At 28.7% G+C, this 12,239-nt stretch overlaps 2 protein-coding genes across 3 annotated transcripts in view; both read left to right on the plus strand.

The window, feature by feature from the left end:
* Nucleotides 1–12,239, plus strand: part of LOC107483150 (peroxidase A2) — a 32,351-nt gene that overhangs the window by 6,873 nt on the left and 13,239 nt on the right. The gene's annotated exons all lie outside the window — the stretch shown is intronic.
* On the plus strand, nt 7,367–11,722 carry LOC107483153 (peroxidase A2). Its single transcript, XM_016103776.3, has 4 exons — nt 7,367–7,653; nt 9,356–9,547; nt 10,078–10,243; nt 11,116–11,722. Exons 1-4 carry the CDS (start codon nt 7,432–7,434, stop codon nt 11,601–11,603), a joined length of 1,068 nt encoding a protein of 355 aa, XP_015959262.1. The 5' UTR covers nt 7,367–7,431; the 3' UTR covers nt 11,604–11,722.

The following is a 12,239-nucleotide window of genomic DNA, read 5'->3' on the forward strand; positions in this document are numbered from 1 at the left end:
TAGAATTCATCAAATAAGGCATGTATGTGTTGTAATCAAGACTTTCTTTCCCTTACTTGTGGTGTGAGATATATCTCTTGTGATGATGCATAGCCAAGAAACAGAGTTGTGATTTGTGTATGTATTCAAATTTAGTAAGATTGTGTGGCCTTAGTTAAGAATAACATAGTTAAGGATAATATGAAGAGTAGAAAAATATTAATATAGTTTGAGTGATGCTATGTGTACAAGTTATTTTGTAATTAAGTTTAATAAAGTTTGTGTAAAGTCGAGCGAATGAAAAAAATACGTGTGTATATATCACTACTTTTGTTTTTGTGCTTTTTTGTAGCATACAAATTTTTATTAGAGAGCATAATAAAAATTTAGTGATATAGCATCCAAATTTCAAAATATAACACACAAAATTTTGCACATAATATACAAATTTTTTGTATATAGCATAAATTTTTACTGCAAATATATTTTATTAGTTGAGTAAGTTAATATTCTAAATATATAGTATTCCAAAAATTTTATCCTGTACATAAAGAATTATACGTTATGCAACAAAATTATTGTACTGTTAAAGGAATGTAAGAAGAAAAAACAAATGCCGACAATAGTTAAAGAAGAAAAAAATGACGCGAAATTTTTATTTTTAAACCATTTGATTAAATTTTATTTGTATTAGTCATAAAAAAATTGTACACCTAACATTTTTGAATTTAGTTTATGCTGATGCATGAGTTCATATGGAGAAACATTATGAGTATTAAGAGAAAAAAATCTATTAATGATGTAATAAGCAAAAAGAAAATCTTCATTCAATATAACAAAGATAAGGAACGAATGTATGTATGTGTTATACTGTGAGGACAAAACACCTCTAGTACAATTTAAATTTTTTTAATAATATATCATTAAAATATTTATTATTTTATTGTGTTATTAAATTTGATTTATGGTATTAAATTATTATAAAATTTATTTTATTATCATATTATATATATTTTATTTTCATTGTCAACATTTTTTAAATCCATCCCCTGCCAATTCTATTTCAGTAACATATTTAATTTATGCTTTTCTTGACGTTCACTCTTCTATTATAGCATAAAATATTATTCATTCATATATTAATAAACATATATGCATGTGAGATTTGAGAACCCACTAAAGGTGCAGCCCTCCTGTGAATTTGTGACTTTAAAATGGTTAAAGGACGTAACATTATAACAAATTATAGGTATAAATAATGAAATGGACCTAATAAAGTTCTTTATTTATTTACTTTTTAATATCTCCAATCCCTCTAGACCATAATATAATGAAGTCAATACTATGGAAAATTTAGAAAAGAAGCCTGTACCTAATAATAATGTCCCATGTTACTGTCATTAGTCATTACAACTTTTTTTTTTCTCTATGTGACTGTTATATACGACTTGTTATAATAAAGCACCGTCAACAAAAAAAAAAAATAACGTTTAAAGCAATTTAGAAATGAGAAATTATTAAACAATGAAAAGACTTTGTTGAACTTAATTGTGGGTAAAATTATATTTTTCATCCATGCAATTGTATATACGACACAAAATTCACACTCCTCCTCTCACTACAACGGAGGCGCTAAATGGCGGCGGTTTTTTTCTTGATTAGCGGCGTTTTTAAACCGCCCCAAAATCAATTGCCGGCAGTTCATAAGACCGCCATGGATATGGGCGCCGAGATTGAGTTTGGCGGCGGTTTTTGTAAACCGCTGGTATAACCGCCGCTAAATCAATATTTTGCGGCCATCGTGTAAAAAACCGCTGCCAAATGAGTCTGACACGGTTTCTTTCATATTTACCGGCGGTTTTCAAACCGCCGCTATTTTTTAGTTGTGTTCTAGTGGATGCGGTTTTTGCGGCAATTCTAAAACCACCGCAATTTAGTATACGGGTTAAAAAAATAAGTAGTTTGAACCGCCGCAATCTACCATGAAATTAAAAAATTGGTAACATTACACGCTCTTGACCCTTTCTCTTGTCTTACTCCTATTTTCTTTTACATAATGATTGATCAAATTTAAGATATTTACATTAGAAAATACACTTAATATTATTAATATGCATGCGATGAACTTAACTAATATAAGAAGATAAACATAATAATCAATAATTGATCATAAAATCTAATTACAATGTCTGAGTACAAAATGAATCCATTTGAGGTCATAGTAATATTCACCTTTAAACTAACAATAAAATAATCTTGCATTGATGTATTAATCACTTCGACAAATCAATAAATAACCTCCTTCTTCATATTCATTAGCTCCAAACTAACACACTGCAACGAAAAGTACCTCATATTAGTCAATATAAACAATGAGAAGATACATTGCATAATGCACAAAGATAGCTCATCGCAGAGCACAAATTAATAACACAATAACAAGATCGCCATTACGATAAACCTTGATCTAACTTCTATCCTCTATTTTTTGTTATCATTTTCCTCATCTTAATGAAATTCTTCTTTTATTAAATAATAATATAATAATTCAAATTGTTTAGGTTCATGATAAATATGAGAACATATGACTAATGCTAGAAGTTAAATCATGTAACAAGAGACGGAGGTATGTCATTCTTAAAAGAAAAAAATAAACAAATAAATATTTCTAAATTTGCTCTAACACCCACCTAGTAATACTCTTACTATGTCAAGGACAAAGTAACACCCACCTAGTAATACTGTTTTCTTGTTTCTGCTGTAACTTCTGCCATTGCCTCATCATTCACACGCTGATTCATTGAATATTAATCCCCACACGACACGCTTATTAATACTAAAATCAATAGCCTGCAAAAAAAATTCAAAGATACACATACACTGCAATTATTAACATGCAGAAAAAGGAAAAAAATGCATTTCATATAGAAGAACACCTGAAAAGAATAACGCAACTTAGTTAATGTCAATTAAACACAACGTGTTAAGTGTTAATATTATCTTACATGCAATATATAGGTTCAAGATTTTATTTATTTATTTAGCATTTGAATTTCCTATTGATAACTTTTTTTTAATCTATAATATTGTCCAAAGCATAAAACGGGATGTGTATAGATAAATTGAAAATAAATAAAGGCCAAAACAAAAGGTGACATTGGAACAGGATTAAACACAATAATAACAAAGCCAATTATGCATGCTAACTTGTGCCTAAAATCTTAGGTATGAAAATTAAAAATTACCAAGAGCCCACCAATCCACAGCACTAGTGTGGCCTGAACTAGATATAATTTCCTGCACAAGTGTAACTGTCAATATCCAGAACAGAAAAAGAGAAAAATATTTTATTCTCATTAGAATATGTTAAGAAATAACAAACCGGAGCTATGTACTCTTCTGTGCCAACAAAAGAATTTGATGCTCTCATGGGTTCAGCCATAAACACTGGAACCTGTTGACCTTTTTGTTGTTTTTTCTTCTTTTTCTTCTTGTCATCCGTGGCTGGTAGAAGTAGCTGCAACAAGTATAAATCAGACATAAACAAAATTGTTATCAGTGGTTGAGTTATAAGTATTGCTTATAATAATTAAAAACTGCATTATATGAAGTTTCATCTCAGAGATACCTATGGCTTGCAAGATGTTAAACATGACAAATCAAAATCTGTTAGAGCCACATGACAAATCTTTTGATCAGTTATTGCAGCTTGTTAACTTCATACCGGATTTAGAGAAACATTTTGTCAGTCTTATACTTCCTAAGTTGTATTTCATAGGTTAATAATTAAAATTGTTAGGCCATACGAATGCTTAATAACCTACTTTGACAATGAAGATACTCCAATGCAACCACTACCTTAGCAGCATAAAACTATGAATATTGAGAATTTAATGTCAGTTAGAGGAAAGTAGGAGCCATGTGCATGCAGTAGCATAATATTATTATACCTGGCAGCCTCTTCCTTAAGAACTTTTGTTGGCTGTCAATCAAGAAGCAGGAACAGTTCTCCACCAGGGCAGTAATCAGTAATCAAACAAACATGTGATTTGGTCTGCAAAGCAATCAAGTTCCAATGATTTTGACAAATTCATTATATATAGTTAAAAATAATGAGGACTACTATGTTTTTCTAATTTGAAAGTGATATGTGAGCATCAAACCTGAAAGGAAGCATATAGTGCAGGTAGAAAAGGATGGTCCAACATGTCAAGGATTTCTCTCTCTGTGCAAGCTCTATGCACCTGCAGAAAGTGTATAAACTTGAAAGATCTTGATAACTGGAACCAGATATGTGGGATATGACAAAATAGACCCAAAATATAATAGAAAAGAAAGAAACAATTGCGTGCTTCATAATCATATTGAGAACCTGGTTACGATTGAGCATAACACCCTTATCCATAGCCTTCAAGGCAAAATGGTGACCAGTTCCACATAACTCCACTAGATGCAATTGGAATGCAATTGGCTCTTCTAAAAAACTTTGATCAATAACTATTCTCGATTATCAAATAAAACCAGCTTGAAACTTCCCTTTATCCCCATACAAGTTTCAAGACAACATAACAACTAATCTTATGTTCTCTTGAAAAGAACTTCAAGCACAAAGAGCACCAAACAAAATTGTGTTATCAAAACCAATTAAAGGCATCTTTACTATCCAATACTCATTCATCAGGACAAAAGCTCTTAAAACTGACAAAGAGGGACAAAAAAATCTTACTAACCTTTTTCAAATGCAAGTAATATGAACCAATTGTTAAAAAATCTGAAGCACATAACTTGAGTTCAACAATCCCCAAAATCATCTGATAATTAACATGATCAAGCAGCAAACTTTATCTGTTTCTGAAACAAATTTCCAAAAATCAAAAGCACCCATTATCAATAACCTAGCAAAAAGCATATGTTTAAGATGTAAAATTGAAGTTATGAGAAATGTTAGTGGAAATTTCTGTTAAAATATTGATAGAGAAGAAAAGAGGCATAAAATGAAAGTTAGAATTGAGAAATCCATGAAACATAAGATGAGAATGAGTGAGATTCAGAAGTGGCACACTCACTGAATCAGAGTACTTGTTCCGCCGGTAGAGTCCAGTGTGAGAACTTGTTCTTGATAGTGGTGCTCTCAAGCTTCTTGTTATTTTACTTTTTCAAATCGCACCAAATAAAAAATAAAAGGGAAAAAACACTAACCAGGATCCTCGATAACGGAAAGGAAGCATGACAAAGAGATGACGGAGCCATGGCAAAGCGGCAACGAGCAACGATTGGTGAAGGACGGTGAAGGAGCAGCGATTTCGGAGAAGAAGCGGCAGAAAATTGTCAGCTTCCAAGATAGAGTGGCAACAACGACGATGAAGTCATGTTGAGTGATGATGGTGACGCCGCAGTGAAAGACAACGGATTGGTAAGGATTTGTGGGAGAAAGAGGATTTGTGGATTAGGGTGTTTGAGAGAGGTTCAAATGTACAGGTTCTGGAAAAGTCCCAAATTAAAATGGTCTTTTAGGCTTTAGTAGATATTAGGCTAATTTATCAAATGTTGCTGCGGTTAATAAAATCGCCGATCAAATAGCCGCAATCTTTCAACTTAGTGGTGGTTATATGAACCGACGCTAACTGGCCGCCGCAATCTTCCGTCTGTGTTGTAGTGTCTAGCCCTCACATCTCCCAAATACATTAAACAAAATTATAAAAAATTAACTATTAGTTATCTAATTTTAATGTTTGGATTTATAATTTGACATTTAAAATTAAAGTTTTATGATTTAGAGTCGAAATAAATAAAATAATTTAAAAAAATTAGCTGACATTGACTGAAAAAAACTTAGTTATCTATCGTTACTCATAAGTTAAATCCATAAAAGAAAATTATGTTATGAAATGTTTGAATATTGGATGTGTTTGATTGTCATGGATCAATTTAGTTAAGATTTAATTTGAAAATATATATCAATTATAAATTCAAACGTAAATTAGTTGAACCAATTACTACCCCTTGACTATAACTTTATAAATAGTCTGTCTAGATGTTTTATATTATTACTCATTTGATAATAATATATCATTAATGAGAATTTTATTGTACTATTCTCTTCTTGATTATTTTCTTTTAATTAAAAATATAATTATTTATGTATTTTTTATTATAATTTAATTTTTAAAATTAAACAAAAAATTTTATGACATAATATAATAACTTTTTATTCTCTCTATTATTATATAACAATTTTATCTTATTTTGTTGAGTAATTATTAAGGTAAATTATTAATATTGAAAGAATTGGGTTATATCTTAAATTTAAGGTTTAATTACTCTGTCAGTCTCTATAGTTTTACTAAATTTTTAATTAGGTCTTTATACTTTTTTTTCTTTTCGATTGAGTCCCTATATTATATCAGATTTTGTAATTAAGTTCCTATCGTGATAAAAACGCTAGAATTAACAGAATATTCCGTTAAACACAACGAATATGTCTTGACTAAATATTCTATATAATTTAATAGAATATTCCGTTAATTTCAACATTTTTATTACCGTAGAGACTTAGTTACAAATCTGATATGGTATAAGGACCTAATTAAAAAAATATAAAAATTTAATTAAAAATTATAGAAACCAACAGAATAATTAAACATAAATTTAATTTCAAGTATTGTTAGTACATAACACTTGACTAATAATCACTCGTTATTTTAAAGTTTTACAAATTAAATAAAAGTAAGAACATGTAATTTGATAGTTAATGCGCTAACATTTAGATTCCTAATCATTCCCACATATATTACTTATAAATGTTCATAAATTAACTATAGTTGATGACCACATCAACTTGTTTATTTATTTAGATAATAAAATCATTCTTCTTAAAAGTTTAAAAATCAAACAATTTTTTTCATAATCAACAAGAATTAAACTCTAACTTTTTTAAGTCATAAAATTTTAATATTATTATATTATAATACAACTTTTTTTTAAACATTTAAATTAATAAAATAAAATACATAAATAAATATAGTTCTAACCATTTATTTTTTGGATGATTCCCTTGTCACAGTGCCGTAGTACATGAAAAATTAATTTGAAACACCAAGTGCGTGAGACATGAAATAAAATTAGGTACACATAGAGTATAAAAAGTATAGGAGACCAGCACTTTTATTAAAATTTAATAAATATTTAACTAATAAAAAAAAGTAAATAATCACACACTATTAAATATAAATTTACACCATTAAAAATATTAATAATAACTAATTAATAATTAAAAATCACAAAACTTAATGACAGCCTAACACTCCTCATTGTATTATTCATCATGGGTCATTCTTTTGCATTTGAGTTTTTCTCTAATCTCTATAAATAGAGAGGCCCTTCACCATATCTATGTCTTAAATTCTCCCAACAAGAAGGGAAGTTAATTAAAGAAACAGCAAGAACACACACATGATGATGAATTCCCTTTTTGGTCTCACTAGTGTTTTATGCTTTGTGGTTGGAACACTAATATTACCCTTTTCAAATGCACAACTAGATCCCTCGTTCTACAACACTACATGTCCCAATGTTCATTCAATTGTGAGTAACGTGCTCACAAATGTCTCAAAATCTGATCCAAGAATGCTTGCTAGTCTCATCAGACTCCACTTTCATGATTGCTTTGTTCAAGTATGTATACTCATCTTATTTTATACTATATACTAAATGGGTTAATTTTATTTTAACAATTTTATTATATAAAAATATAATAAATAAAAGGAAGTATTAGTAAAAATAATATATATTAAAAATAAAATTACAAGATCCACTTGATATTTTTATTCACTATAACACATGAGGAAAATAGTGATAAAAAAATTGGCAGCTATTTCCAAAACCGCCACGAATTTAAAAAAAAATAACAACGATTCAATCAGCGTTTATAAATGTGTAGCAAAATACGATGGATTAGCGGAAATTTTGTGGACAACTACATACTACTAAATCAAACACTTTTTTAATAATATAACACATAATATAGTTGACACAGCGCGAAGACATCATTCCATACATATCATATTATCAATTTATCATATAAAATAAATTTAACGAACAATGTTTTTCTCTACAAAACGTTGCTTCTTCAATAATAATAATACTTTCTCTAATAATAATAAAGAAAAAGGACATGGCCCGCAGAGGTACGTAGTACTCTGTAGGGTGGGTAACCTTTGATTTGGTTTTCTCAATGAAACTTCAGTGTAGTGGTTGGCACTAACTTATTGTGCTCTGCCTTTTTTTTATTTACTTAAAAAAACATTTTATTTAATAAATAATTATATTGCACTTACATATAATAGTAAAAGAGAAATAGTAGGACTATCAAAATTTATTGTTTTTGAATATTATTTAGCTGTTAATTCAATTTTTTTAATTTAGCTCTTTTAATTTAGTAGTAATTTAATAATATATTTTATCTCATAATTTTAAATATTAATGGCTAACTGATGGTCAAAAATAATAAATTCTGATGATTCTCTAATATTTTTCGTAGTGAAATATTAAATTTAAATTTCAAAAGGAAAATTAAATATTTTTTATGTTAAATTAAAATTAAAAAATAACTCTAATATTTGATTACATATAATCTTAATATATAAAAATAAAGATAAATGTCAATCTCTTTTTTCTGTTAATTTAGAAAAAAAGTTATTATAAAATCAAACAAAAAAAATTACAAGAGGTTATTGAAAACTAACAACAAAAAAATGAAAGAAATCAATAATAAAACAAGGAAGCAGAAAGAAAGGGGGAAGGAAAAGAAGACGAGGACCGGAGAATAGGAATAAAGGTGGAAGAAAATGAAGGAGGGTTAGAAGAAAGAGATAGGATATAAAGAAGATAGAGAGGAAAAGTAGAAAGAATGATGAAAAGGGAATGGAGGAGATGAAGGTGGACCATGGCTGCTTTCTCAATTGGTTACTTCATTCCTTTAATTCTGAGAGACAGAAAACTTAGAGAAATTTCTTTCAGAGTGCAATTTCCTTTCTCCAAAATGATAATCAACTATTTAAGGATCCTGCGACAATGAACTTCTCGAAAAATTAGTTTAATTTTTGGGTTCATCAAAGATCGAACTCTTGACCTTTCGGATCTAGCGCTTTAATACCATGTCATGATACCATTCATCCCAAAAACTTCAGCTAATGAGAAAATGTAACACTAATAATTATATCTCTAATACTCCATAAACCTTCATTGTACACATTGTATAAATATTTCATTGACTCCTCATACTTTCCCACTATTTAATTTGTCCTTATGTTCTACCATACACTTTAAAAATTCAGAAAATTTGAAATGGCAAGAGATTTTCCTATATATATGGCAGGGTTGTGATGGATCAATTTTGTTGAATGACACAAGTAGCATAGTGAGCGAGCAAAGTGCAGGGCCAAATAACAACTCAATAAGAGGTTTAGATGTTATCAATCAAATCAAAACAGCCGTGGAAAATGCATGCCCTGCTGTTGTTTCTTGTGCTGATATTGTTGCTCTTGCTGCTGAAGTATCTTCTGAATTGGTATGTAAAAACTAGTTCCATTCACCTATAATATTCTTATTCAAATGAATTTTATTTTATTATGCTACTCATGTCTACCTTGAATTATAGAATTACTTTAGTGATTAATTATATATTGAATTTAATTTTAATATATTATCAATATAAAGTAATTTATTTAATTACGTAATATTATATTAATAAAAATAATTATTTTTTATATTTACTATATGAATGATTATCTAAAATAATGGATGTAATTGTATGATTATGTAAAATATTTTGTTTTATTTATATATCAAAATTAAATTCTTATATATTTGTGTAAAATATTTATATAATTATATATCTTTTAAAAATTAATATATATTCACGTATAATAAATTTAAAAATGATTATTTTTATTAATATAATAATGTGTCTAAAAAATTCTTTACACTTATAATAACGTGTTGACAAATTAAATTCTTAATTTTTAATTAAATGTTGACTAATTATTTGCTTTATATTTGTAGAGTTTACCAATTAATTTATTTTGTGATGCATGGCAGGCGAATGGTCCTAGCTGGCAGGTTCCATTAGGAAGAAGGGACAGTTTAACAGCAAACCAAACACTTGCTAATCAAAATCTTCCGGCTGCAAACTTCAACCTCACTCTACTTATATCTAGATTTGCTAATCAAAATCTCAACATTACTGACCTTGTTGCACTCTCAGGTATATATGATAGTAACCTTCGGTTCTCAAGAGGTTTTAATTTTTTGATAAAATGATTTTTACAAGAAAGAAATACATTTTGTCTTTTTAAGATGATCTTAATCTGATAAAATGCATCAGATATTGAGAAACATATTCCAAAAAGAATTTTAAAAATTAGATTTCGATGTGATTTAAAAAATATTTTTTAAATTTTGTAATTTTACAATAAGTAATTTTTTTTACATAAAAAAATTCCAAAAAAAATTAAAAAAGGATCTAGAGAATTTTTTTGTTGCATTTTGTATATATCTTTTTAAATAGTTTTCCAAATGTTTCAACAAAAGATTGAGTTTAATTAATGCAAGTTCATTCATAATTTTAAAAAAATATTGCATTTTGTAAAATAAAAATTATTTTAAAAAAATCAAAATATCATCTCTTTTTTAGGAGCCATTTTGTCAAAAGTTAAAGTTTTTTGAGGTTCAAAGTCGAAGTTTAATTACCATATAAATTGAATATTTTAAATTTTCTAAAAATTAAATTTGCCCTCGTTAATTATTAAAAACCGAAAATACAATCTATCGCTTTTTTCCAATTATATAAATTGTCATAAGAGTAATTGAATTTTGTGGTAAATTATATATCTTTTTTATTTAAAGTATATGATACTATAAATAGAACTATGTTACGTATATATTAAAATTAGTCACTAAAATTAACTATTAGTATAAAATACATGTTGAAATATAAAATATATATTGAAAATAAACTAAACAACATATATATCCGTACACAATTACATGATAACTGATTTTGATGACTAATTTTAGTATATAAATAATATTTTTGTGACGAAAAATATACATGAAGTTGTGTTAAAAAATTTGCAGGGGCTCACACAATTGGCAGAGCTCAATGTAGATTTTTCAGCAATCGATTATACAATTTTAGCAGCAGTGGAAACCCTGATCCAACTTTAAACACAAGTTACCTACAAACACTTAAATCAATTTGCCCTAATGATGGTGGGTCAGGGACTAATCTCACCAATTTGGACCTAACAACCCCTGACACATTTGATAACAACTATTACTCCAATCTTCAACAACAAAATGGATTGCTTCAGAGTGATCAAGAGTTGTGGAACACTACAGGTGCATCTACAATTACCATTGTCAACAGTTTTAGTAGCAACCAAACTCTCTTCTTTGAGGCATTTAAGGCTTCAATGATTAAGATGGGTAACATTGGAGTTTTAACTGGCTCTCAAGGTGAAATCAGAACACAGTGTAATTTTGTCAATGGAAATTCTTCTGGATTGGCTACTCTAGTCACCAAACAATCACAAGATAATGATGGAAGGGTTAGCTCAATCTAATTAAAGGGGAATTAATTATCTGTGTTAAGATATTCAGAGAATAGGGATTATACCAATAAATGAATACATAAATGTCATGTGCTTATATTATGGTTCATTATATTATATTGTTGTTATAACTTTTTGTGCACTGTTCTATATATGGTATTGGTTGCTTTATTTGGACTGTGATAATTGAGATATTGAAATAAAATATTCCTCTCAAAACGAGAGCCTCTTAATATTCAAAGTTCAAACCCCTAATCTTGCAAGTAAAATTCACCCAAGATTCAACTCATCTCAACTTAACTAACTGTTCTAGAAGTGCACATGGGACGAGCTAAATAGAATTTAACTAAATTTAAATTCAACTCAAATATTTTATTGGATCTATTTTTAAAATTTAAATTTAAGCTTTAAACTAACATAAAATAAGGTGGAATCAATTAAGTTGACGAGATATACTCAAGGTTCTGAAAACCGGACCGGACCGGTCGGTTCGACCGGTTTAACCGCGAATCGGCACTTTAAACGGTCCGGTCCTTATCTGAAAACCGCAGAGAGAAGAGTCGGTCAAGAACCGGCGAACCGGTCAAAAACTGGCCGGTTGGACCGAACCGGTGACCGGCCAGTTACGTTAAACGACGCCGTTTTTAC

Source organism: Arachis duranensis, chromosome 4, assembly GCF_000817695.3.
Source record: "Arachis duranensis cultivar V14167 chromosome 4, aradu.V14167.gnm2.J7QH, whole genome shotgun sequence".
NCBI classification, from domain to species: Eukaryota; Viridiplantae; Streptophyta; class Magnoliopsida; order Fabales; family Fabaceae; genus Arachis; species Arachis duranensis.

What these genes read in the sequence shown, in the direction of transcription:
- LOC107483153 (XM_016103776.3), top strand. Translation starts at nt 7,432, where the DNA reads ATGATGATGAATTCCCTTTTTGGTCTCACTAGTGTTTTATGCTTTGTG. An exon ending in TTCATGATTGCTTTGTTCAA is followed by an intron (nt 7,654 to 9,355) that starts GTATGTATACTC and finishes TATATATGGCAG; the next exon opens with GGTTGTGATGGATCAATTTT. An exon ending in CTGAAGTATCTTCTGAATTG is followed by an intron (nt 9,548 to 10,077) that starts GTATGTAAAAAC and finishes GATGCATGGCAG; the next exon opens with GCGAATGGTCCTAGCTGGCA.